Source organism: Brachypodium distachyon, chromosome 3, assembly GCF_000005505.3.
Source record: "Brachypodium distachyon strain Bd21 chromosome 3, Brachypodium_distachyon_v3.0, whole genome shotgun sequence".
Classification (NCBI taxonomy): domain Eukaryota; kingdom Viridiplantae; phylum Streptophyta; class Magnoliopsida; order Poales; family Poaceae; genus Brachypodium; species Brachypodium distachyon.
In genome coordinates, this window is record NC_016133.3 from 18,676,827 (window position 1) to 18,702,596 (window position 25,770).

General features: G+C 48.3%; 4 protein-coding genes and 1 long non-coding RNA gene across 10 annotated transcripts; 3 read left to right on the forward strand and 2 right to left on the reverse strand.

Annotated features, from left to right (window-relative positions):
• Positions 1 to 1,382: 1,382 nt before the first annotated feature.
• Positions 1,383 to 2,502, reverse strand: LOC100842052 (horcolin). 2 transcript variants are annotated; one of them, XM_003573604.4, is made up of 3 exons: positions 2,342 to 2,502; positions 2,153 to 2,212; positions 1,383 to 1,929 (listed from the first exon to the last, which is right to left on the reverse strand). In XM_003573604.4, exons 1-3 carry the CDS (start codon positions 2,342 to 2,344, stop codon positions 1,684 to 1,686), a joined length of 309 nt encoding a protein of 102 aa, XP_003573652.1. In that variant the 5' UTR covers positions 2,345 to 2,502; the 3' UTR covers positions 1,383 to 1,683. The 2 variants fall into 2 exon arrangements, with proteins under 2 accessions (XP_003573652.1, XP_024318295.1); XM_024462527.1 differs by having other exon boundaries at positions 2,015 to 2,212; positions 2,342 to 2,501.
• Positions 2,503 to 3,920: 1,418 nt separating this feature from the next.
• LOC104583592 lies at positions 3,921 to 6,226 on the forward strand. Of its 4 annotated transcripts, none has more exons than XR_001407116.2 (3): positions 3,921 to 5,397; positions 5,483 to 5,535; positions 5,656 to 6,226. It is a non-coding gene; the product is annotated as an uncharacterized LOC104583592 (long non-coding RNA). The 4 variants fall into 4 exon arrangements; XR_731428.3 differs by having other exon boundaries at positions 5,675 to 6,226; XR_731429.3 differs by having other exon boundaries at positions 5,697 to 6,226.
• Positions 6,227 to 6,529: 303 nt separating this feature from the next.
• LOC100842359 (stromal cell-derived factor 2-like protein) lies at positions 6,530 to 11,493 on the reverse strand. Of its 2 annotated transcripts, XM_024461533.1 has the most exons (7): positions 10,877 to 11,493; positions 10,605 to 10,745; positions 9,467 to 9,607; positions 9,143 to 9,211; positions 7,475 to 7,524; positions 7,205 to 7,334; positions 6,530 to 7,110 (listed from the first exon to the last, which is right to left on the reverse strand). In XM_024461533.1, exons 1-7 carry the CDS (start codon positions 11,456 to 11,458, stop codon positions 7,027 to 7,029), a joined length of 1,197 nt encoding a protein of 398 aa, XP_024317301.1. In that variant the 5' UTR covers positions 11,459 to 11,493; the 3' UTR covers positions 6,530 to 7,026. The 2 variants fall into 2 exon arrangements, with proteins under 2 accessions (XP_024317301.1, XP_003573653.2); XM_003573605.4 differs by lacking the exon at positions 9,143 to 9,211 and having other exon boundaries at positions 6,860 to 7,110.
• Positions 11,494 to 12,764: 1,271 nt separating this feature from the next.
• LOC100841542 (histone H3.3) lies at positions 12,765 to 23,071 on the forward strand. The gene is made up of 4 exons (XM_010238203.2): positions 12,765 to 12,831; positions 22,438 to 22,486; positions 22,611 to 22,701; positions 22,837 to 23,071. Exons 1-4 carry the CDS (start codon positions 12,765 to 12,767, stop codon positions 23,005 to 23,007), a joined length of 378 nt encoding a protein of 125 aa, XP_010236505.1. The 3' UTR covers positions 23,008 to 23,071.
• Positions 13,055 to 15,012, forward strand: LOC112271912. Its single transcript, XM_024462162.1, has 4 exons — positions 13,055 to 13,972; positions 14,059 to 14,703; positions 14,777 to 14,891; positions 14,963 to 15,012. The coding sequence occupies exons 1-2, from the start codon at positions 13,189 to 13,191 to the stop codon at positions 14,583 to 14,585; spliced, it is 1,311 nt and encodes a 436-aa protein (XP_024317930.1). The 5' UTR covers positions 13,055 to 13,188; the 3' UTR covers positions 14,586 to 14,703; positions 14,777 to 14,891; positions 14,963 to 15,012.
• Positions 23,072 to 25,770: the final 2,699 nt, after the last annotated feature.

Consider the following 25,770-nt stretch of genomic DNA (forward strand, 5'->3'; position numbering starts at 1 on the left):
ATCAGCATATATACTCCTACCAAATCAGAAAAGATTAGAGTACACTAGGAGTAAGAACTTATCTTGATATGGATAGATGTAGACCACTGCTTCACTCCTGTAGATGGTGTTCAAAGAGAAAAGATCAGATTCAAATAAGTTTAAATTCAGCATATATATACTCCTGGCAACTCACTTCTGTAGCCTTTTCTGGATCATCACCTCAAAGAAGATGATGAACAAATACTCCTAGTAAAATCTGCACCAGATCATGGAGTACATTAACATAATCTATAATGATCAGAGAGCATAGCAAAAACAGAAACAAGAACAAGAACATATTTTACAAATGCTACTCCTAGCAAAATCTGCACCAAATCATGGAGTACTCAGAGAGCTTTCTGAATTGATTTGTGCACTTAAACAGTACTCCTAGCTAAGCTAGAGGAGTATGCTAATCTGAATTTCTGAATTGCTTGCTGCACTTCAACAAGAACAAGAACAGAGCAATGACATCTCAAAGAAACAAAATAACAGGACCAAAGTACTCCTAACAATGACATCTCAGAGAAAGAAAAATGAACAAGAACCGAGTTGCCTTGTTGTGTACTCTAGCATCGAATTTGCAGCATCGAACAGGAGTAAACAAGAACATTTTTACACCCTTCAACATTTTTATAGCCTTGAATTGAGAAGAAACTGACCTAGATAGTGGCACAAAGAAAAATGACAGTACCTTGAGCTGTTGAGGAGCTGCTCCTCGTCACGCCGCCGCGTTGAGGAGCTGCTCCTCGTCGCGCCGCCGCCTCCTCGTCCTGCCGCCGTCTTGAGGAGCTACTCCTCGTCCCCTTCTCTCGTCGAGCCGCCGTCAGCGGATCTAGGCTCGCCACCACCGGATCCGGGCTCCTACTACTCCTCGGACTGCAGCGACAGTGGCCACGGCTCCGCCTCCTCCCCTTCGAGCATCGTGATGATGACGACCAGATCCGGCCTCATAGCCAACGGATCCGGCGAGACTCAACTCCTTCTGGGACTAAAAGTGTCTTCTTTTGGTCCGAGCGAGCTTCTTCGCGCGCGACGACAGCGAGGGAAGCGCTAAGGAGATGAGAAGGGAAGGTGGAGGGGAGCGCGGCGAAGAAGAGATGGAGAAGTGGAGGGGAGCGAGGCGGAGGTGACCGGAGAGGAGAGCGCCGGAAAAGAAAGGGAGAGCGACGGCGAGGGGGGAGTGGGGAGGAGATCCGGGGAGCTGGCAGAGGATACCTAAGGGAGAGGAGCGCGGAGCAACGCTGCGGAAAACGGAGTTTTTTTTTTGCAAAAGTACAGTCGCGACAAGAATATCGGAACGGAGGGAGCAGAAGATAAGAAAGGAGTGGGTTGCGGATCAAATCAACTGCCCGGGGCGGTTACGTGCCAAAAAGGGATCTCGGAATTATTCATACACGCGTTTAATTATACAACGTAGTGGCTTGGGCTAACCAGCCAGAAGTCCTCCGCGCCACCGATCCACACACTTGCCGCAGCAACCCACGGCTTGGGTCGTGGCGTCACACAATATTACACACGGTGCCATGCAAAGCACTTTACATAAGTAACGTGATCGTAGGAAAAGCAATACGGAAAAAAATACAACAAGGTCATTTATTCTGACAAGCAGCGTCCATGCTAGTGGTGCCACCAGGTCGCCGGCCGGAGAAGGGATTATATTCATGGAGCAAAGTAGACGCCAATAGCGTCCAGCATGTCGCCGGAGCGTCCGAAGAAGCCGACGACCCTGCCGCCATCACGCACCGGGATGTGGAAAGGAGTCCCGTTCGGTTTGCCGTATGTCTTGCTGCCGTCTTTCTCCTTGAAGGTGGAAATTTTCAGAGACGTGACGACACGGTCGTTATCAAACGCCGTCCCAAACGTCCCCGAGATTCCCGTCACGTAGTCCGTAGGGTCGAGAGTAATCTGCATTATTAGGAGTAGCAGAGTGCTAGAGAGAATGAAGAAAAGAACCATATATTCCACAGATCGATCGAGACACTAGAAACGCCGTGCTTTCCGTATTGAGAGTGCGGCCCCAGGGGCCCGCGGAATACGGAACGTAATCGGTGCCGATGTAGGTGAAGGAAATCGCGTCGATGGTGTCTCCGCTGTGGATGGTCACGCTGGCTAGCCGCCCGGGCATTACCTGGACATTCTGCTCGTCGCCACCAGGTCCACCCCATGGCCCAATCTTCGCCGGCTTGCTCTGGATCGATTGAGTAAGTCACACAAGCATATATGCCATGAACTTTTGATTACTGGCCGAATATAACGACTGAAAAACAAGGAAATACTACATGCATCATATTCATGCATGAGAGGATCCAAGGCGTACCATTTTGGCTCCGGACGGTTCTCTCCAACCCACACGATCTATGGCTATGGGTATAGAAGAAGGATGTGGTTAGCAAGTTGCTTGGATGGCTTCCTTGAGCAATCGAGAACCTCGTATATATAGCCCCTGCAGGCTGCAGCCACCCAACCGCTAAGAATTGAAAACCACGAGCTCCAGCAGTACAACTGGGAGTGTGACTCTACTAGGCAGTATGCACCCGTGAAACACATGGAGCGGACCACTAATGAGACGTGGAGTGTCGGCTTTGCGCTGATAATGCGGGGAGGCAGTAGCAAGGCCAGCCAGCCTGCACGTGAGGACAATATAGTCTGTCAGCATTTTGCTATGCTACCCTAGTAAGCATGCTCAGCTGCTGCATCGTGAGACCAGTCATAGCACGAGTAACAAAGGTATAGCACGAGTAACAAAGGTGTTAATTAAAGACATCATTAATGGCTGATTTTTAACCGATTCTTATTTAAATTTTGTTTATGTAAGAAAAAAAATATAGGAGAGAGAAGAGAACTAACTCTTCGTGGAGAGTCAGACTCTTAAGGAAAGAATCGACTAAAAGTCACCTAAGAGTCAACCTTTTATAACCATTGTACAACGTCGCATTTTAAGCTAACAAATCATCTAGAGTCAGTTTAAAGACACAAATCATTACACGCGTTATTTTATCGTAGACTCTAAACGTGGAGAGTCAGTGCTTACTCTACTATTGCGGATGCCCTAAATTGAACTAAGCAATTTTGATGATGTGTCATGTTATTAATGAGAAAAGACAGGGTTTGAGTAACTAGATATATTACCATCACATTACACTTCTCAAAGATAAAATTGAGGAAAGAGATTTCTATGTTAGCACAAATATGTTACTAACCAATATTAAACTAGTAACATAAACTATAACATGTACTTGATCGATCATGTCAAGAAAAAAAAAGCAGCTTGCATCAATCGATGCAGGACCAAGAGCACATAACCCGGTTGTCATCCCGGTCGGACTTATTGGCCCTCCCCAAACGGCGAGCCCCGAGCCTCCCCCCCCCCCCGAGCCGTGTTGCGTCGTCTAGTGCGGTCCCCGCAAGGTGCGGGGCCTTCCTGTGGACACAAGCCGCAACCGGCGCCACGTTGCATACCGATAGGCATGAGAGTCTAATATGCCATTTTCATAATCCCATGCAGCTTACTGTATCATGTATATAATTTTCCGTCAGTCTATCTCTATCTCTATCTCTTCTCTATCTCTATCTCTACTACTTATAAAGTCACCAACATATTCATCCCAATGTTCATCCCATTAAACGTACACGAAGTACTAATAGTCCCATAATCAGACTCACTAAACATGAATTACTTGCTAACCGTGTGCGCTTAATGATTAGCTATTGAGGCTGAAAATTACATCCGCAGGAGAATCTTTCGGCCCCCCACCCGAACCGTTTTTCTTTCTTTTCTCCTCACCCCAGCCATCCTCCAACGCGGCCTCCTCCTCCTCCCTTCCCCTGCGGCCGGCCTCATCCTCCTCCCTTCCCCTGCCCCCGCCTCCACCCCCCACGGCCCGCCTCTGCCCCCGCATACAGCCCGCCCCCACCCCTCCTCCTTCCCTTCCCCTGCGGCTGCAGCCGCCTCCTCCCCACACCCCAGTGACCCCACCACACCCGCCCCGTGCAGCCGCCGCGTCGCCGCCTTCCCAGGACCGGCCCAGCCGCCCGAGGCGCCGCCCCGGATCTCTCTCGTAGCAGGCCAGCCCCAACGCTGCCAAGATCTTTGTGAGAAAGTTGAAATACATCTTGCTTCTTGCAGCCGAGCGAGTCTCGAAGGAGACGCGGTGGTTTCTTTGGGCTCAGAAATTGTTTCTTTCTCCTTGTTTCCTCATATTGTTTGCTCTCTTGTTTGCCTGTGATTTTAGTGTACATCTCTGAATGTCTATTTTTTGGATCTTTGCCATGGTCTTGAAACATTTGATTGATTTTGCTTGGAGTGATCTGGTACCACATTGTTGGGATGATCTTTAGTTTTTCGCTGGAAATAGGTTATCTGAATTCCTAAAAATTTATGATGTGAATGGACACAGCCATGGCTCAGGTAGTCAGGTTGTACCTTCTGTAATATTATCCTGATGATATCCTCTACTTAAATTATGAGGGTTCTGAACTGGCCACTGTCCAATTTCTCTGAATAGCTACCGGTGCCTTGATTGTCAATTTGTCATACATCTAAAAAACCTAACTGTTCATCTTCCGTGGAGTTTTTAAATGCTGCATATTACATTCCTGTTCTTCTAATTTTGTACTCATGTTAAAGCTTTGTTTCTACAGAAAATTGAATTAATGATACTTCATGTGAATGGTGATCAAACCTTACCACATAAACAGTTGTTTGTGTTTTGTCCAAATTTCTATCTGCATAGAAGGCAACGAGGTGTATTGTTACAAAGCTATGCAAGAAAAGAAATTAACACCGAGCTGCCATGGTTTTTATGTTCACACCATTCTTATCTCAGAATCTCGCTTATTTCAGCAACTATAATTTACATGACTTGTTTTATGTTCATTTATATGTATCTAATTTCTTTATATGTTTACTGGTAGAACAAGTCCGGTTTGAATCTGTTTTTTGGGGCAGCTGAATCCCAAAAATCATATGGTACTTATGCTTCCTCGTCAAAAGAAAGTTATCTCCTAACCGATCAGATGGTATGGATACTCCAACCGTTAGTGGTGATGTGACTTATGTACGGTTTTATTGCATATTAGAGAACGATATTTTGGCCAATAGTCTCTTCTCGAATACAAATATATATTTGCAAGTCTGTAATCCTTATTAATGATCAACCATATTATTTTCTTCATTGCAAGATATGGTTCTTCTTTGCAATTGATTGGGATTTGCTCAACTCTGGTTTGTTGTTTGTTGCAGGATGCCTGTAACCTAATGATGGATTAGTTTGCTCTCGGAGTATTCTCCGATCACGTGCTTTTGTTTGTCTTAAGGCTAGATCCATCAGGAGTTCCTAGGAGACTCTTCAGTCCACTTCCCTGGGAGCCAAGGTCAGTGCGACAATGGAGCATAGTAAAGGTTGACTCTTTGTCATGTTTAATATCAGTAGCAACATGCCTCGCAATTGATCTGCAGAGCCAAGAAAATGCACTACTAGGATGGAACCTAAAAATGCCCCCATTTGTACGGTAAGCGAGCGCTTTGACGGTGATTGTTGAGTACTTCTCAGTACTTTTCAGTACTTCTGCCGAAATTAATTCTGACCGTTGATCTCTAACTATGCGCTACTTGTGTAAAATGGTAACAAGATTGGCTGATTTAACACAGTTAATTACGACGGCCGTTATAGGTGGTGAGCTTTGCCTTTGATATCTAGGAAGCCGGCCGGCCGGCTGAGCTTGCCGTCAGCCCACGCCATCGATGGCAAAACTTGCGCATGACAACGAGAGATGTAACGATGGGAACCGACAAACTCGTCTTAATTATCTGGCCAAACATCGTGCGCGACCAATTTCGGGATCTCTCTTCCTTGACTCTCTCCGATCTCTTAAAGCCAGTTGTTTAAGGTCCCAATACTAATTCGGCCCCACAACAGAGATGGCAGGGTGGAAGGGAGAAGTTACAGAGGAGAGATTTACGGGAGAAATTTAAGGGAATTATTGCCCTCATTAAAGGGAGATACCGGGACGGAGTACTTTCCGATACTTTTCAGTACTTTTGTTTCGGTACTTTCCAGTACTTCCTATTTCTCCACCGTTCGATCAATTAGGTTGGACGGTCTCTAAAATTGCCAATCACTGTAAAACTTTGTATGGTATGGATGTGCTTCAGTTTTCTTTTTGCTTGTTAAGGTGTTTTAATCTTTTAATTTTCATTTCAGTCTTTGTACTTTTGTCTTGAGCGATTCAAGACTTGTTGAGATATGATGAGCTCCACGTTAAAAGTTAGCTCCGTGCTACTCCCTCCGATCCATATTAATTATCGAAATATTACATGTATCTAGACAGTTTTAGGCATAGATACATTCATATTTAGGCAATTTTGAGACAATTAATATGGACCGGGAAGAGTATTAAAACTAGCATGAATTTCTTAATATATTTGATTGGTTATAGAAAGTAAAATTTGAAAGTTAATGTCGGTAGTATGTTCAAAAACAAATTTAATTTATGAGAATTAGTCGAGACGCGTGCAAAACTACTAGTTAGCCACAAATAAAGCACAAGACACTCCTCGTTGCCGGTTGTGCTACTGGGCGCCCAGCTTTGGCATTCCGTTTTAGTTCTGTTGCCTTTGGCCTTCGGCTTTCCTCTCGTCTTGCACCATCGGACGGAATTAAAGCTTCTCTTGACATGGATGGGATTTCGCCTCTGTCGTAGTGCTCCTGTCTGATCTAAATGCCGATCCAAGGTATCCCGTGCCAAAACAAGCATGTCGCCCTGGCACAGCACTCCTCTGAGCTTCTTTACGTACTTCGACGAAAAGCAGAGCAGGGATGAAGTGGCTCTCAGCTACTCAGCTACATCACGTGCTCTTTTGTTCATACAAAACAAACTTAAGTTACATTAATAGCTCAGGTGAACTGAGCTCAGCATGGTAAAAATATTCTAATTATTACAACTCTAATCGCACAAGGGACTTGTTATTTCGGTGATGGTACATCTCATGCAGCAATACAGCTATTTGCGCTGGCTCACCGGGACGTAGACGCCTTCAGCTGCAAGCCAGACATTGTCAGGGCGCTTGTCGCCAACACCGCATACCTGCACAGACAGAAATAAGAACCCAATTGACCAACGATTTTATGTCCTGCCATTATCTGAGAAAGCACATCCAAGCATATTCTCGTGCAGTCACCTCTTGCTGTCCACCCGCAATGCGGGTGTACTTTCGATCATGGCTGTGCAGATAACCACCCGTGTCAACGTGGCGGAGCCGAATTCTCTGGTTTTGCCGCCATGTCTTTACATTGCCTTCGATCTCAAGCCTAATATATCAAAGTACGTGGTACAATGCAAGAGATCAGATAGATGAAGGAATGGATCTGACATCACCTCGCTAAAATTATAATGCATGTGCAACACTTACATCACCTCGCTAAAATTATAATGCATGTGCAACACTTACATCCAGTAGTCTCCAGTATCTGACTCAACCTCACCACCAAAGCAACTAACCTGAGATTAGATGAAAACCATTTGATATATGTTCAACATGACTATGTTCTAACAAAAAAAATAACTAACCTAATTAAACAGAGCACCATTCGTTCTTTTTGTATAAGAAGTTCATTTGGCCAATATTTACAGTTGTCACTAAGTCTCCAATTCCAAGTACTCTTTAGGAACCAATAACAAACTAGGTACTGAAATGATACTCAGTCAAGAGTTTTCCCTTATTGAACCCTCTTCCTACGCTATTCCAGCCTGATTGAACCCCATTTCCCTGTTTCTACCCCTTCGACCCCACATGCTTGTTTGATTCTGAACAATACGTACAATGTTAACTTAGTTAGCCAGAGCACCGATGCTGGTGGCAAGCATAGCCACCGTGCGATAGCAAGGATGGTGGGCAGACAATGCAGACGAGAGTAAGTAACAAGCTGCAGTCTGTAGTCATGCAGCTGAGCTCCAATATACATTGAGTCAATTTCGACTTGGAGAAATGGTTTGCAATTTGCAATGACTTGAGATTTTAAAAAAGTATTCAATGACCAAGATTACTAGGCTTTTGTGATCCTTTTCACGAACTGGAGTTAGTAGGCTGTTTTGGTTGAATATAAAAGCAGGTCTACTACATTATTTTAGCCCCTGGTGTGACTCGTATAAAAATGTGGTTTGCAACTGAACAGATACAACTTTTGATATTGAACCTGGTCGGTTACGTAATGTTTGTCAAATCCAGCTGAAATATTGAATGAGCAACAGGGGAGCATACTAGTTTGTAAATGTGCAATCCTATTTATTAATTCATTTTCTTTAATATTAATTATTTTTAAATGCTGTCTTCAGAAATAGTTACAAAGTAGGAGGCTCCATGCATATGTTGCATGGTGATGGTGTGTACTGTGTAGTGACCAACTTGATTTATTTCGCTGACCCCCAACTGCAAATTAGCAAAGCAGGTACTATATAGGGTTCGTTTGGTTCCCAGGCAAAAGCTCAACTAGCCTAGCCCAGCAAGGCCCAGCGTTTGGATCTGTCAATTTATCCTGACTTTTGGAGGCAAGCTAGCTCGAACGGGCCAGAAATTCCTTGCCAGCAAGGGAGAGCCAGATCGGCTCGCCTCCGACGGCAAGAAGCGGTCGCACGAAGAAAAACTGCCTGATCCTCACGGAAACCATGGTCTGGTCCACTCAAAAGCAAACAACCAAACGGCAAGACACAGCAAAACTAGCAATGCCCAGCCATGCTCGGTGAGCTAGCTCAGCAACGGGCCAGCTGAGCGAAGAAACCAAACGCTCCCATAGTTTCTCGTTTTTGTGCCTCAATGTGACTCATATACAAGTGTTGTTTCCCACTAAATGGATACAAATTTTGATACTAAACCTTGCTATGATAATTTTTCTCCCTTAGCTAATTGCATATGCTCCAGGTCAGTTACAATACATAATATTTGTCATATCAAATCCACCTAAAATATTGCATGGGGAAACGAGGGAGTGTGGTACTTTGTATATAGAGCAATATCGTTCATTAATCTCACTTCTTTTTCTGTAATATTTATTATGTTTACATGGTGCCGTCAGAAAAGCTTAGAAATTAAGGAACACCATGCACAATTACGCCAACTCACCCATCCGATGTGGCGCGATGATGGTGCGTAGTGATCAACTTTTTTATAGTGGACAGAGGGAGTATCTACCTAATAGGAAATGACCGGTCAACAATGCCGTTAAAATGCTTCTGAATATACATGATACATGGCCATTTACCATCAACAATTCATAGGCCGACCAATCAGCAGATAAATTCATTTTCACAACAATGAGAAAAACTCCACCAGTAATAACTAAATTGCAGCTAAAGATTGTGTCTGTAGTTGAAAACAAGAAATAACAGTTCTGTAAGGGTACAAGAACCATGATCCAGAATAAGAAGTTAGTCACAAGTTGCTGACCTCCATATTTCCCGTAATGGGAGAAGCATGCAGATGGCTGTGCAACCACTTTCTAGTCCTCATATGTTGAAGCCTTATAGTTGTTCCATGTGTTATAGCATCACCTTGTTTTGCTGAAGTATCTGGTTGAGGTCTCACGATCTGCATTCCGAGACATGTTATGAAAATAAGTTGTCGAGAAAATGCTCAAGACAGAACTTCTAAGCATGAGTTCTGAATGATTATTGGAACAAACTACTCAAATATGTTCCAACATGAAATACCAGAAGAGAAGTAACAAAAACACAAGTCAGGTTACTCTTATCAAAATATATGCTGCAACTTCATATGGCAATCTCCAATACATAACTGTTTAAATTTGCATTCAGTAAGTTCCATATTGAGTTAATTTTCACGAAAAAGAAGGCCAGGAAAATGATCAATAATCTGCTGGAAAGTACCACTTCCAAATGATCAGTACAAGTAACAAGTATGTATCTGAACCCTTAAAAAAAATTATGTATCTGAAATGGCCAGTCTCCGCGTTGGCACAAATGAATTGATGATCTGCAGATTGGCCTTTTATTTTATTTTATTTTATGATACAATTTGGAGATGAAGTTTACCCATCCCCAATGCTCAGCTTGAAATTGAAGGGGTACCACCTATATATGTAATTAAATTGACGCATCAACTGTCAAATTGAAAACAGGGGTCTGTAAATTGGCCATTGTATTTTGCCTTGATATGAGATACAATTTGGGGAACATGTTTAGGGTATTACCAATGCTCAGCTTCAAAAATGGGTTTCTACTACACTTTTTTATTTCCAGCTAACATATAGCCCTGTTAGTCCCCAAATTCCAATCAGCACGAGCAAGATCGAAGATAACGAATAAATTTTGATTACTTGCTTGAATTATATCAAGAGTCGTACTAAGATAACAATGAATCGTGGTGGCACTGGGGCCTGAAAGAACATTTTTCCCAGTTCTTTTGTTTTGCTACTACGTAAAGGAACATTGAAATAATAACAGCATTTAATTCAACTGAATCCTACATTACTAATTTTGGTTAATCCTTCGAAATAGCAGTGCTATATAAGAACCTCAAACGACATCATCCAATTGTGTTGATAAAGCACCAGAGAGATACATACCCAGTAGCTGTTGGCGTCATCCACATTGGGGAAGCTGGTGACTGACTGCTGGCCGCTCCCAGATCCATACGGCACGTCGTGGGAATGCAACCGAAACTTGGTTCTCTCATGCATCAACTTGATCACTGATCCGTACGAAATCTAAACACGAATTAGAGAAACAACCGCATCACTGACCCAATCGACGAGTCATCCCAATCAGAAACGAGCAACGCTAAATCGGTCTAACCCGAATCCCAAATCACAAGTGGGGGAAGGCGGAAATTACCCACCTCAACAACGTTGTCCGGGTCGGCGGCGTAGGATTGTGCCGGTGACGCCTCGGGGAGGTCGAGGCCGAGGTAGAGCAGCAGGGCGAGCGCGAAAGACGCCGTGGCCATAGCAAGCAGCAGGAGGAGGAACCAAGTTCTCTGCCAGAAGGGAACCGCCTCGGCGTCCTCCAACGGCTCACCGCGGCGCTTGGTCCGCTCGCGCGCGAGGGCGCCGGCGAGGCTGGTGGTCGGTGCCTCCGACGGATTCGGCTCGGCGGAGGAGGCGGTGTTGCGGCGGGAGAGGCCCTGCGTCTGGGACGTGGACGGCGCCACCGCGGCGGTGTCGTGGGGGCAGCGGACGGAAGCTTCTAGAAGACTCGCCCTCGGACCGCTGTGAGCTCCGAGGCGATTATAGCGTGCGTTTGTATTTGACACTGTTCGTGTTTTTACTTTTTTTCCGGCTCGAAACGAAAGGTTGGGATGGGAAGAAGACAAGGTGAAGCCACGAGACCGCGACCGAAAGCTGGAGGTAGATGAACCCTGACAAGTGGGACCGCTACGAGTGTTGCATTCCCGGGACCGTTTGTCATTGCCCTGTGACATGGGTTGGCTTTTCGCGCGGGGGAGCTTCGGTTATCAGGCCACGTCATGCGAGGGGTGCGCGACGAATGGCAGGCAAGAGCGTGGCGGTCGTGATGACATGGCGATACGTTATTGGCCAGGAAGACTGGGCCATCGTGGCAAGTGTTCAACGATGGGTTTGAATCGAGTGCGCTGGTCTGCTATGCCGGTCAGGACACGCTCAGTTTCCGCGTAAAATGCTTTAAATAGTTAAACAATCTAATTATCTTACGTTCAAGAAAAGAGGTTAGAGTCTGTGTCTTGCTCTCTTCGTTCCAGAATTTTTATCGAAATATTACGTGTAATTAGACATTTTAAAAAATGAATATATTCATTTTTGTTTAAATTTAAGACAAGAATTATGAAACGAACGGAGTATCAGGAACTAAAACTTTCTGTAGTTCGGTAGAATGTTTGTACGAGTCATATTTGTTCTGACTTTGTAACTTTATGCGAAATCAGTATATTCATAAAAGATATATATAATACAAATATGCATCACCAATTAAGTCTTTTATTAGAGTAAACATATTTTCACAAAAAATCACTATATTTTTAGAAAAAAACATGTACATGATTTACTTTCAAAATATGTTGAAAATTCGGAGTGGTGGCCATCTATCGAGGAAGTAACAATCACAACGACACAAATGAAAGCACAATATATGTTCACGAGGTTTGCTTTGTGGCTATATCCACATGCTCTCTCTACCCACGTTAAATCACATAATACTAAATGTGACAAAACCAGTCAAAAATTGCACACACAGTGTCACACACACACACGGTCACCACCGGTCTATCCCTGCCCGTCGTCCGACCACGTGCCACCTCACGCCTTGTTCGGTTGCAACATTACCTACATGGATTGAGAGTAATTTGGGGGAAAATTGAACTACAATTTCACCACTCCTCGTCTATCCCCGTCAGAGTGGGCACAAGCGAACTAAGCCTCATGTATTCACAATTCAGGTGGTTTCATCGCCGTGGCAAGATGTGGTGTAGTGTCGCTTGCGGCGTGCTGCTTGATTGTTGTTCACTGCTACCCACAAGTAGGTTGTCTCTGCATCGACCATAACAAAACTCTTACATACGGTTGACAAGGTTTGACTCCATTGACTCGGGTTAGCAATGAGACTCCTTGTCCAACATACGGCGCGGCGCGGCGGGGGTGCGCACGGGTGCGCAGGGCGGGGCGGGCACGCACAGAGCGGGGCGGTCGGCGAGGCTTGGGCGTGCGCGGGCGCGCGGCGCGGCGCGGGCACGGGCAGGGCGGAGCGGGCGCGCGATGAGGCTTGGGCGTGTGCGGTCGCGGGCACGGGGCGGGCGTGCAGCGCGGCGCGGGCCCGCGCAGGGTGGAGCGGTCACGCGGCGAGGCACGGGGCGGCAACGCATCGAGCGTGCTGTGGGCGCGGGCGGCAGTTCGCCTGCCCCTCGTTTGCCCTACCCTTTTTCACGGGCGGGCTAAGGCCTTCGGCCCAAGAGGCTTGGGCTCTCCTTTTTTTTTAGCTGGTCTCTTTGTGATTTTTCTTACTAATTGTTGATGATTCCTTGCTTGCGTAGGTGAGTTGACGGGTCCTGATGCCGATCCCGTGACCGAGAAGGGGCCGTCCAAGGGCTCCGCGGCGGAGCGTGCGGCGAACCGACCGTCGAGGAAGAAGAAGGTTGCCTTTCGGCCGCGTGGGGATCCTTCGGTGGTCCCGACGACTCCGATGGAGGGCGGTTGGGCCCACGACTACCTTTTCCCGTCTTCGACGAGCCCTGAGGACCTTGTCCAGCTGGAGGAGGCGGGATATTTCCCCAAGGGGGATGGTATCTTACCTGACGGGGAGGAGTTCAAGCTCGACCACGAGCGGCGTCCAGGGTGCATCATGGTGTTTTTGGCTTGGTTCCATGCCGGCTTGTGTGTGCCCGTTCATCCCTTCCTGATGGAGTTCTTGGAGGCGTATGGCATCGAGGTAGCCCAGCTTCACCCTTCGGCGATCGTGAAGCTGAACGTGTTCCGCTGGCTGTGCGAGACGGTGCTTCACGAGGAGCCCTCGATGAAGCTGCTGCTGTTCTACTTCACCGTGGAGGTGAGGGAGTCGCTCACTCCCGACGGCTTTACCTTGAGCGCCTTTGGTTCGGTGAACCTGAGGCTTCGTCCCGGCTTTGGAGACGACTTTCTGCTCATGCCGGGAAGGAGCACGGCGAAGCTGTTTGACAAGTGGGGGTCCCAATGGTTTTTCCTTTGGGCTTCGAAGACGCGACTTCGACACTCGAGTGATCTTCCTCGATATTCGGGGGTTGGAGGCCTCAGGGAGGTTCCTCACCCTGGCGAGCTTCAATCGACCGACCATTGGAAGGTGACCAAGATTAAGGAAGTGTCTGCCGAGAGGAGCTTTCGTGACCTCATGGAGGAGATGGTGATGGCGGGGCGTTTCATGATGAGGAGTCGTCCGAGGTCCGAGCTTGAGATTCCTCGGGCTTTCCGTCCTCCACAAGCCGTTACCACACGTGAGTGTCGCTTCTTTTTTCCTTTCGGGCCTTGATTGTTTTTCCCTTGCGGTGGTACTTAACAACTTGGGCTTGTCTTTTTTAAGCGACGTTTTCCGAGGAGAGGGTGGCGCTGTGGGCTGCGCAGCTGATAGGTCCATACGGCGGGCCGGAGCATCATGGCTACAAGACCAAGATCAGCGGCGGGGGATGTCACAACATCATCGCGAAGTGTTTCGGGAAGATGGTGCCAATGCGACAGGATCCGAAATTCGGGCGCCTCCTTCGAATGGGCGATCGGTACTCCCGCTTGGCGACACCGTCGATGCTGGCAGTGGGGTTCAAGTTGCGGGACACCTACGGGAAGCTGAAGACGGGGATAGTGGTGCTGGGCCTGGCGGTGCCTGTTGCACCAGTCCCCAAGGTACCTCGTCCGTCGAGCGGATGCAAGAGGAAGGCTCCTCCGACTCCTTCTCCTTCTTACGACAACGCCCCGGCGGATTCGGCGGATCCCGTCGTGGGTGAGTCGAGGTCCCCTTTGAGGGTGACCTTGGACCTGCACATGAAGGGGAAGATTGGACTTGAGCACGTGCTTCCTCCTTCGAGCCGTGAGGTTGAGGCCTTCACTCGCTAGATAAGGCTTCGGCTGCGGAGCGACTCGGTGGTGGAGTTGTCGACCGGTGCCAGCAGTGCGGGCGTCCCGGTGTTTTCCATTGGTCGTGAGCGTCCTGAGGAGGATGCTCCTACCTCGGGTGAGTGCCTTTCTCTTTGGCGGTGTTGATCTTCCTTGGAGATTCTTACACGGTTTCCTTGGTTTGCTCTCAGGTGCGAGGGTCATGGCTCCCGAGGTTTCTAAGGGCGAGCCCCTGACTCAAGCGAGGGGCGGAGAGCTTCCGACGACCGAGGATGGGGTGAGAGACCCTCTCGTGACACTGGAGCTGTGAGCGTCCGTGGCATGCCTCCCTTGGTCCTTCGGTTTTGCTTTTTGGGCTAACTCCCTCTTCTTTGTAGGTGAGGGGTTTGGTCGAGGCCGTGGGCGCCCTTCCTGCCCTCAAGACTCAGGTGGAGGCAATTTCTGCTGCTTTGGACGTGGAGAGGTCCAAGTCTACCCTTGCCTTGAGCGAGTTGGCTTCGGAGAGGGTGCGGTGCGAGGCCGTGGAGGCCGAGCTTTCCTGCGTTTCGGCGGAGCTTACGGCCATGGAGACCAGGGCTCGGCTCGCTGAGGAGCGCCAGGCGGACGAGCTCGCGAAGACTCGTCGAGTCGAGGAGGACTTGGTGGCGGCCAACCTTGATAGGGAGCACGCCCGAGCGGAGGCTGCTTCCCTCAAGGTGGAGTTGGCTGCTATGAGTGACGGCTCTATGCTCGCTTCTCGTGCTCGCCCTCCTTCGGATCGTCACCCCGAGGTGGTTTCGCTTTTGCTTGCTCAGGCCACCGAGATTCGGGAGACGATGATTTGCTTGAGGAGCGTTTCCCAGCCGGACCTTCTTCCGTGCCGCACGATGGATGAGGCGAGCAGGGTGCTTACTTCCCAGGTGGAGCTTATTGAGCCTACCGTGAAGAAGTGCCTCCTGAGTTCGAGTGCTTGACTTGTTTCATCGGCGGTTGAGGGTCGCTATCGATATGCCGGTAGTGATCCGGTTATTTCGACCTGCCGTTCGGGAAATTTCATGCGGAATTTTTCCTCTTCGGACTTCTGGAAGCTATGCTTTCCTGCGATTATTATGGAGCCTTAACCCGGTTACTATCATGCAGGCCCGCGCGCGACGTCTCGCACACGGGTAGCATGGTTCTCCGAGGTAAGTAAGCTCATGCATAACTCGCTTATTTACGGTTCCCCTTAAATGCGTTTTAAGGAGCTTCCGGCCCTCGGGGGACTTGGTTACTTGGCGGATGGCCTCGAGGCACGCTAGGATCCACCAAGGAACAAGTCGCTAGTGGCGACCTATGTCCGTGGACATTTTTAGAGGATGCTCAGGCCAATGGAGGCCTTTTCGCGTTCGTCGATGAGCGGCACAGGGGCAGCGGCTCTTTTACGATGATGAGTCGTGTGAGTGTCTGGTGTCACTCTTAATTTTTCCTCAAGGAATTGCTTTATTTATCCTTGCTTCCTTGTCTTAAGGTATGGCCCGATGGGCACTTACAAGACTTATGTAGACGTGGCCTCGTTGGCGCTTATGATCCCTCGAAGTTTCGTAGGGAAGAGGCCGGTTGGGCGCTGATGATCTCCTTTAGGAAGCGGCAAGGAATGCCCTTGAAGGTCCTCCTTAGATGTAGAAATGCCGGAGCTTGTCGCCGTTCCAGGCATGGACAAGATTTTGCCCTTTCATGTTCTCGAGGTGGTATGCACCATTTCCCAATACCGCGGCGATGCGGTATGGTTCTTCCCATTTAGGGTCGAGTTTGCGACATTCTTTTTCAGTACGAGATCTCCTTGGGAGAAGGCTCGTTCCCGCACCATTGTGTTGTAGAAGCGTGCGGCGCTTTGCTCGTAGACGGCGTGCCTCATGAGGGCTTTGTCACGAGCTTCTTCCACAAGATCAACGGCCGTCCTGTGATGCTCTTCATTTTTTATGAAGGCCATTGGGATGGCTTCTTGGAGCTTTTCGACCCGAGGCGAGCAGAACTCAACCTCAGTGGGAAGAACTGCTTCGGCTCCGTACACCAAAAAGAATGGCGTTCGGCCCGTGGAACGGCTTTCGGAGGTGCGTATGCCCCAAACCACGCTAGCAAGTTGATCTCCCCATGCTCCCCTTGCTTTGCTAATAGTGTGCTCTACCCTTCGACGGAGTCCATGGAGGATCAATCCATTTGCCCTTTCGCATACGCCGTTGCTTTTGGGGTAAGGTACGGATGCGAAATGCAGTTTGATCTCAAGGCATTCGCAGAATTTGATGAATTCCGCACAGTCAAACTGTTTTCCATTGTCCACGGTTAGCTCTCTCGGGACGCCATATCGACATATGATGTTTTCCCAGAAAAAAAATTGAACGGCCTGTGACGTGATTTTGCCGAGCGGCGCTGCTTCTATCCATTTGGAGAAGTAATCAATCGTCACCACGAGGTACTTGCAGCCCCCGTTGCATGCGGGGAAAGGCCCGAGGAGGTCCATTCCCCAGCGTGCAAATGGCCATGTTATCGGAATATTCTTCAGGGAATTCACGGGCGCATGGATTGATTAGCCATTTTCTAGTAAGCTTGGCATTTCCGCAATATGGTGATTGCGTTATGCACCATGGTGGGCCAATAGAACTCTTGACCTAAGGCCTTTGCCGCAGTGGCCCTTGGCACAAGATAGTGGCCGCATATTCCTGAATGGATTTCCAAGAGGAGCTCGGCTCCCCGGTCAGGAGTTATGCACTTAAGCAACACGGCCGCCCCCTTCTTGTATAGGATGCCCTCGAGGAGGACGTACATCTTCGCTTTTGCGAGCAAAGTTTTGGCGCTTGGGCCTTCTGCTTCTTCGTCGACCTCGCCTTTCAAGGCGCGGATAATCGGTGTCATCCAAGAGGGTGGAGTGTCGATGATCATGTTGGTCTTTGAAGCTTCGTCAAGGGCGTCGGCTTCTTCCTTTATGGATGGGGCGCGAATTACTTCGAAGAATGCACCGGGTGGCAACGGTTCTTTGGAACCGGCCGTTCGGGCTAACCTCTCCGCCAGGTGATTTTCTCCTCGTGGAATGTGTCGCGCCTCCATGCCCAGGAAATACCGTTCCATCTTGCGAACTTCTTCGATGTATTTCTTTATCCTTTCATCGAGGCATTGATATGACTTATCCATTTGGTTTATCACCAGTTGGGAGTCTCCTTGGATGAAAAGGCGTCGAACTCCCATGGCCTTGGCCAGCCGAAGTCCGAGAAGTAGCGTCTCGTATTCTGCCATATTGTTGGTGGCGTTGAAGTCAAGATGGACGGCGTACTCCAAGATCTTGCCTTCGGGGCTGATGAGTATAACTCCAGCCCTCGCACCGTCGAGGCGCTTAGAGCCGTCAAACCTCATTATCCAATGTGGTTCGGGGGGCTCGGTTTTGGATGTGATTTCTTTGGGCGAGACTGGTGGAGCGTGCCACTCGGCCACGAAGTCGGCTAGGACTTGGGATATTATGGCCATTCTCGCCGTGAGTTCCAACGAGAAAGGCGCCAATTCCGTTGCCCATTTGGCGATTCTTCCGGTGGCGTCCTTGTTGCCGAAAACTTCCTTGAGTGGGAAGGTAGTTGGCACCATGATGGTGTAGCCCATGAAGAAATGACGGAGCTTTCGAGAGGCCATGAGGAGGGCGTACGTGATTTTCTCGATCTGGGTGTATCGACCTTTCGCTCCTCCCAAAGCTTCGCTTACGTAGTACACCGGGCGTTGGGATCCATCCTCTTCCTTCACCAGTGCTGCGCTTACGGCGACCAGGGTCGCAGCGAGGTATAGGAGCAAAGGTTCCCCCTGTTTCAGGCTCACGAGAAGCGGAGGGGTCGACAAATAGGTCTTGAGCTCTTCGAAGGCCCTTTGAGCTTCGTCGGTCCACTCAAAGTGGTCGAGACTCCTCAGGGCTTTGAAGAAAGGAAGACCCTTTTCGGCTGACCGGGCGACGAATCGTCCTAGGGCCGCCATTCTTCCCGCTAGACGTTGCACATCTTTGACGGAGCGAGGAGGTTCCATCTCCTGGATGGCCCGAATTTTTTCCGGGTTGGCCTCGATCCCCCGTTGGGAGACAAAGAAGCCTAAGAGTTTTCCCCCTCGAACTCCAAATGCGCATTTTTCCGGATTGAGCTTTACGTCGTACTTGCGGAGATTGTCGAAGGTTTCCTGCAGGTCCTGGGGATGAGTTCCTGCAATTTGATTTTTGATGACGGCGTCATCAACGTATACTTCAGCGTTTGTCCCCAGTTGTTCCTTGAGGATGAGGCTGACGAGCCGCTGGAAGGTTGCGCTAGCGTTCCTCAAACCAAAAGGCATCATGTGATAGCAGAAGGTGCCGATAGAGGTGATGAAGCTGGTTTTTTCCTTGTCTTCCTCGGCCATGTGGACTTGGTGATATCCTGAATAGGCATCCAAGAACTCAACCTCTCGCATCCCGCCGTGGAGTCGACCAGTTGGTCGATCCGAGGGAGCGGGTAGTCATCCTTGGGGCATGCCTTGTTTAGGTCGGTAAAGTCAACACACATTCGCCAGTTGCCGTTGGCCTTCTTTACCAAGACAGGATTGGCTAACCACTCGGGATGCCAAACTTCTCGGATTAGCCCGGCGTCGGAAAGTTTGGCGATTTCTTGCTACATGACCTCGCATCGCTCGGTGGAGAGTTTTCGAAGTTTTTGCTTTACGGGAGCTTTGTTGGGCCTTACAGCGAGGCGATGCTTCATGACGTCGTGCGGGACTCCTCCCATGTCAGAAGGTGACCAAGCGAAGAGATCGGAATTCTTGCGAGGTAAGCCGACGAGTTCTTCCTCGAGTTTGCTCGGGAGGGCGGCTCCGATCTTTACCGTGCGCGTGGCGTCTTCTTGGGAGACGCGTACTTCCTTGAGTTCTCCTTCAGGGAGAGGCTTGGGGATGTAGCGCTCCAGAAATCGGTCGCGGATGCTCCTGCATTCGAAAGCATATTGATACTCTTGGATGATTCTTCCTTTTCGGCGCACTTGGTCTCGTGGCGGTAGAGAGTCTTCCTGTCGGAAGATTGCTCGCCGCAGACCGTTATCATGCCTTTCGGACCTGGGATCTTCATACACAAGAAGTTGTGGTGAACGGCGGCGCAGAGACGGTTTAGCGTCGTCCTCCCGAGGATGGCGGTAAAGGAGGCTTCCATGTCTACCACGTCGAAGCGCACGAGCTCAGTTTGATGATTTGTGGCGTCCCCGAAGGTCGTGAGGAGCTCAATCTGTCCGAGCGGCTGAATGGACTTCCCCGGTACGAAGCCGGTGAGAGGATAACGGGATGGCTGCAACGAGCCGTTCTTGTATCCCCCTTGTGGTTCCATCAGCTTCTTCAAAGTGCTCAGGTATAGAATGTCGGCGGAGCTTCCTCCATCTACAAGAACTTTTTTGAGCTCACAATTGGCGACGATCGCCGTCACAAAGAGGGCGTCGTCGTGCGGGAAGCGTATCCCCTTGGCGTCTTCCTCGGTGAAGGCGATCGGCACGCTTGCCCATTTTGGTGGCGGTGTCGGGGTGAAGGTCCCCACGACATTGACTTCGCGATCATATTCCTTGCGCTGCCGCTTCGATCCCCGGCCTATGGCGGAGCCCCCGAGTATCACTCCGACGTGATGCGCGGGTTCCTGAAAAGGGAGGTTGTGCTCCTCAGGTGCTGGGTCAGCCACGAGGACGTTGGCGGGGTGCGGAGCTTCGGCAGTTTTTTCATCCTTGCGTCGGGCCTGCATTCGTGCCTGGAATTCTTCGCGGGCCACGATTAGAGTGTTGCATTCCTCAGTGGTATGGCTTGCCGAGTTGTGGATGAGGCATCTTCCAGTTCCTCCCTCGGTTGGACGAGGTGGCTTCTTGGGTTGCCAAGCCTTGTGGGACGATGCTTGTCCTTCGACGGCGAAGATTTTCTGAACTTGGTCGCCGACGCCCTTTTCCCCCCATTTCTTCTTCTTCTTGGAAGACGGAGCGGGCGCAGGGGGTTTGTCTGATGAGGGAGTTCCTTCGGGAGCGGCGCGTGGCGCGTCCTTCTTGGCAATGTCCCCATCTTCGCCTCGGGCGTATTCCTGCAAGATCTGATAGAGCTCCTCGGTCGTCTTTGGAGGATTGCAACTAGGGCCCGATTCACTTCTCCTTGAAGAAGGCCTTGCATGCATGCGTTGATCACGGTGGTCGACGGCGGATTGGCGATTTGGCTTCGTACCTTCGCGAAGCGATGGAAGAAGCTTTGGAGGGATTCCCCCAGCTTTTGTTTCACGGCGTATAGCTCGTGAGCCTGCACGGGTTCTTTGAAGTTTCCTTGGAAGTTGGCGATGAAGACCTCTTGGAGGCGTTCCCACGAGTGCACGGAGTTTTTCAGCAGGTTGTAAAACCAAGTTTGCACCATTCCGGTGAGCGCGAGCGGAAAAAGGTTGCAATATCGACGGGACCTCTCCCGGCAGCCCGTATGGCAGTGGAGTAGACATCCAAGAATTGAAGAGGGTTCGACTCCCCGTCGTACGGCCGTATAGTGGGTGGCTTGAACCTCGGCGGAAAAGGCGCGTCTTGGATATCCCGCGTGAGCGGATTGCAAGTCGGCCGATTCTTTTGGTTCCTCCGGTGGCGAGGTCCTCCCTCATCGCTTTCGTCGCTGGAGGGGTCACTTGGAGAATGATCTCGGCGTTTTCTTGGAGGGTCGGAGCGTCGACGGGAATTCCTTTCGCCGTCGGCGCGGGCTCCGAATTCTGCCATTTGCTCGTTTCCGTGCACACTGGGGTCTCGTTATCCGCGAGGCGCAGCTTGAGGTGGTACCTGGTGGCCGCCTTGTTCGACCCCGGCGGGAGGAACAAGGGGCGCTTGCGGAGCACTCGCAAAGCGAGGTTGATGTTGAGCGTGCGTGACTTGGAGAGCGCCTTGCGGCAGAAGCCCCCAATATGGGTGATACCAAGGAGCTCCTTGGGCAATCGCGGCGAGCGCTAGTGGAGGCAATCCCGGGTTGGAGGGGTCGTAAGCCGGGACTGCTTGGTTTTCTGGCGCGGATCCTCTCGACGCCACATTGTTTCCTCTTGTAGGTTCCAAGGGTAGGGTCACCACCGGTTGTAGGGAAGGTGGCGCGAAGCCCATCGAGTGAGGCATGCCGTACACTTGGACAAGTTGACACGTCGATATTTTTGAATAGATTCGGTCGACCCTGCGGGTGCGACTTAGTTCTATGTTAGGAGAGGCTTCGAGTGGGTCGTTAGCCAAAGCGTCCGGGTCGATCAAGACTCCCCGAATCACTTAGCGAGAGGTCGAAAGGGGTCGCCTCGTACTTGGGCCGAACGAGGCTTCCCAAGTAGCGAGGTCGAGATACCCTTAAGACTCTAACCCGATTCCCTCTCATTTGGGCTCAGGCCGAACGAGGCTTCCCGAGATCCCGAAACTAGAGCTCCTCTCAAAGAGGCTCTCTAACCCTCTCCCCTCGAGTTTATTCAAGTGAGAGTGAGTGATACATGCCCCCATGGGGGGTATTTATAGCCTAGGGGTCCATGACAAAAGACCATGGCTACCCTTAAGGGAGAGAGGAAAGTGGGGGCAAAATGGTAAAAGTAGCTCCTTTGGTCCATAGCTTTTGTGTGCACCATGTGAGAAAAGTAGGGCTTGGTCCATGGTCCACCATGGACTAAGGGCCCCCTCCTCTCATCTTTCTTGCCCCCTACTCTAGCTCATTTGACCCATTAACCATGACATGAGAGGCTTGACTCCGTTGACTAGTCTTCCTTTGCCACATGGGATTGACTGGGTTACGTAGGCGTCTTGACTCGCGCTTGCGAAATGTTGACTTGGTCGTCGTCACGTAAGATTTACGGCCTGGCCCATATAAGGATTTTATTTTACTACAACAGGAGGAGTGAAGAAGCCTCGCCGGTACCGACCTGGAACTGTTGCTCTCCGGTACGTGGAACATAACAAAAATTTCTTGTGTTGTCTCTTATTTAGAGGTGTGCACACTCAAAGTAATCATGTGATTATTATCACACCCTTTACTCAAGTAATATTTCTCTATGTTATCTCGTATCGAAATTCGCAAGTATCAAAAGGGTGCGGAGCTGCTCATAGGGAAGCTACCTCTTCGGAGACTTGTTCGTGAAATTGCCCAGGTTTCCAAGGTAACATACATGTCTTCATGTAGCTGTGCTTTCCATCCCCTATCAGTTTAAAGAAACAATTGTGCATTTTTTCTAGAAAACTTTGTGTTTATACCTATAATTAATTATGATTGATATTATATTCTCTATAAGCAGAGTGACCTGCGCTTCCAGAACCATGCGGTGCTTGCATTGCAGGAGGCAGCGGAAGCATACTTGGTGGGTCTCTTTGAAGAGACCAATCTATGTGCTATTCATGCCAAGCGTGTGACCATCATGTCCAAACATATTCATCTTGCTAGGAGGATCCGTGGCGAGAAGCTGTGAAGCAGCCGGCAGATCGATATGCCGATTCCAACATGCTACGTGCTTCCACATTTCTGGATTTATGATGGCGGCCAACTACTTTTATTTGCATTGCATGCCAAACTATTTATACATTTGGTTATGCTAGCGTATATGTTGTCGATTTATATATGCAGAACTTGTGTTATAAAGTCCGTCTGAATAACTATATAGTATTTAGTGACGATGCACCCCTATGACTTAATATGTATACATATTTCTTGTTTAAACTTCTATCATCTAGCTTGGAGGATAAATCTTCGACTATTTTAAAGCCCAGTCTGGTTGTAAGCTATGTTTGACATATTTTGTTCATTATTACAATATAACGTGCATACCTAATTTAGTGCAAAAATATGGCTTCTGCACCAAAAAGTATGGTACAGCCTGACTAGCTAGGCGAGAGGTGCAAAAGTTTTTTGCTTTTGTGTAGAGACGCATGGAACATAAACTTTTGCAAGCGTGCATTTATACACGACAAAAAAAACTTATACTACATGCATTTATAAATATTCACGACTTTCTTGTAGCAATCAGAGAATAGAAAGAATGTAAATTGCGTGCGCATAGTAAAATCTAGATTGGATTGGAGGGATTTTTTTTGTGGTTTTGCCCCTCTGCCAAGTGGGATTGCCGAACTCCCTCCCCTCAATCTCAAGGCGAGAATGTCTCGGCGACATGGTCATGTACAATGGTAGAGAAAATTATCTTCTCTTATGTATTCCACATAATTAAAAAAACAATAAAACATGCTACTCCGTACATAATAGGTCATCTCCACGCGACTCGGCGCTTCCTCGACCCCATTCTCCGCACTGGCACTTCCATGCATGCATATGCATCAGCGAGCAGGAGATGAATCCTGCAAGCAACGTCGTGCGGGAAGACCATCGGACATCTGTCCGTACGTGCACAGACATGCTTAAATGAATACAATTAATAAGACAAACGTGAAGGTGAAATCTATCACCATGCGGAAATGTCTTGCATTATTCTCGTGGAAAGATCATTTATTCGTTTATAGAAGGCTCACTTTTTTTTTGTTTATTTTTCTCTTTTCTGAACCAATAACCATCCTACGCGGTATCGCTAACGACAATTTTAACCAAGGAGGAAAGAGTCAGAGATATGTTTTTTTTTGAAGAAAATGGCAGGAGCTCTGCCGTTCAATTAAGTAAAGAAAGAGTACAACTAGTTTTGGGAATAGGGGCGGAGCTAGAAAGAAACCCCCGAAACAATGGACTACTCACACAAATCGTGACCACCCACAACTGAAGGCCTGATTTTCTAGTAGATTTTCTGAGTATCCAGAAGTAAATTTCTTTTACACCCAAAGAATTGAACTGTTCATTAGCATCATATTTAATTTTATGGATGGTGTTTTTGTCACTGGCGAAAATCAGATTGGAGATGCTAGAGCTAGGCTCAGCTTACTGATAATGGGATCACAAAGCGAGCAAACGTTCACTCTCTAGCCATTCGGCTTGACAATCTAAAGTTGTCATCCTCGCAGAATTAAAGTTGTCACTTCTACGGTCTAAAGTTGTCACCATCATGGTTTTCGCACATCAAATGGACGAGTGATGGCTGACATGGCGATTCTGATGCTTCAGAGGGGGTTTTCTGTTAGTTTGGCGTACTGTTCTCCTTTTGAAAAAAAAAACAGGCTCTTCCATCCGTCCTTGCCCCCGGTCCTAGCTGTGCTCAGGGCCGGTCCTAAGATTTCGGGGCCGGAGCGAACTTAGAGAACCGAGCCCTTAATATAAAACAGAAATCAATATAAACTATGTAACGACTTGCATTTATTTTTCATATAATTCGCTTTCGAGTACTCCCTCTGTTTCATAATTTTTACCGAATATTAAATGTATCTAGACGCTCTTTAGAAATAGATACATCCATTTTTGTGCAAATTTGAGACAAGAATTATGAAACGGAGGTAGTATCTTACAAATAGTGTATGGATTTATTAAAAATTGAAAGGAAGAATACTATCATATCATACTAGCACATTCAACGTGGGAGTAAATACACATTTGGATATCTCTTAATATCTTACTTTGTTCCTCCGCAACAACTATCGTCAACTTGTTTGGATAACTGGAAGTGGTTATCTGTACCTAATAATAAAAACAGTAGTGTTTCTATAGTTGTCTGTCATGGCAATTTTGCGTTTTGGTCTTTCCTTTTTTAAGAAATCAACGCGCAATCCAATTTGAAGACGGAACTGAGCTTTTGATGTTTTTCCGGTATTAGAATTGATCTATGGGGAAAGGCTAGGGTTACAGTAATGTTGTTGCAACGAGGTATAATGTCACTGGATCGCGATGGTCAGATTTTCTGGACCTGTTGTTAATCCAATAGTTCTGGCATCGACACTTACGATTTGAGAATCTTCTGGATCTTTCCTGTATGTTCCCTTCATATTTATTCGTATGTGCCTAATTTGGTTTGGATGCTGGTCCTGTTTGGTCTTACGAGATTTAAACTGAATTTGAACACGCAGTGTTTCATCGGCTGGCAGCAGTCCACAGCAGAGGAATGGTTGTTGTGTTGCTCTCCTTTTTTTCATTGTTCTATATATAGTACTCCATTCGATCCTAAATTATTATCGAAATATCACATGTATCTAGACGTTTTTTAAGAATAGATACATTCATATTTGAACAAATTTGAGTCAAGAATTTAGAATCAGAGAGAGTATATTTTTACAGCTGCCTTGCATTTTTCAATTGCGCAAAGTTT

Coding starts and splice junctions, on each gene's coding strand:
- LOC112271912 (XM_024462162.1), top strand. CDS start 13,189: ATGGAGGGCGGTTGGGCCCACGACTACCTTTTCCCGTCTTCGACGAGC. Junction 13,973..14,058: donor TCCACAAGCCGTTACCACAC/GTGAGTGTCGCT, acceptor GTCTTTTTTAAG/CGACGTTTTCCGAGGAGAGG.
- LOC100842359 (XM_024461533.1), bottom strand. CDS start 11,458: ATGTCACAGGGCAATGACAAACGGTCCCGGGAATGCAACACTCGTAGC. Junction 10,746..10,876: donor ACCCGGACAACGTTGTTGAG/GTGGGTAATTTC, acceptor ATTCGTGTTTAG/ATTTCGTACGGATCAGTGAT. Junction 9,608..10,604: donor ATGACGCCAACAGCTACTGG/GTATGTATCTCT, acceptor CTCGGAATGCAG/ATCGTGAGACCTCAACCAGA.
- LOC100842052 (XM_024462527.1), bottom strand. Junction 1,930..2,014: donor CTCTCAATACGGAAAGCACG/GCGTTTCTAGTG, acceptor CTAATAATGCAG/ATTACTCTCGACCCTACGGA.
- LOC100841542 (XM_010238203.2), top strand. CDS start 12,765: ATGAGGCTTGGGCGTGTGCGGTCGCGGGCACGGGGCGGGCGTGCAGCG. Junction 22,487..22,610: donor CCTGGAACTGTTGCTCTCCG/GTACGTGGAACA, acceptor GTTATCTCGTAT/CGAAATTCGCAAGTATCAAA. Junction 22,702..22,836: donor AAATTGCCCAGGTTTCCAAG/GTAACATACATG, acceptor CTCTATAAGCAG/AGTGACCTGCGCTTCCAGAA.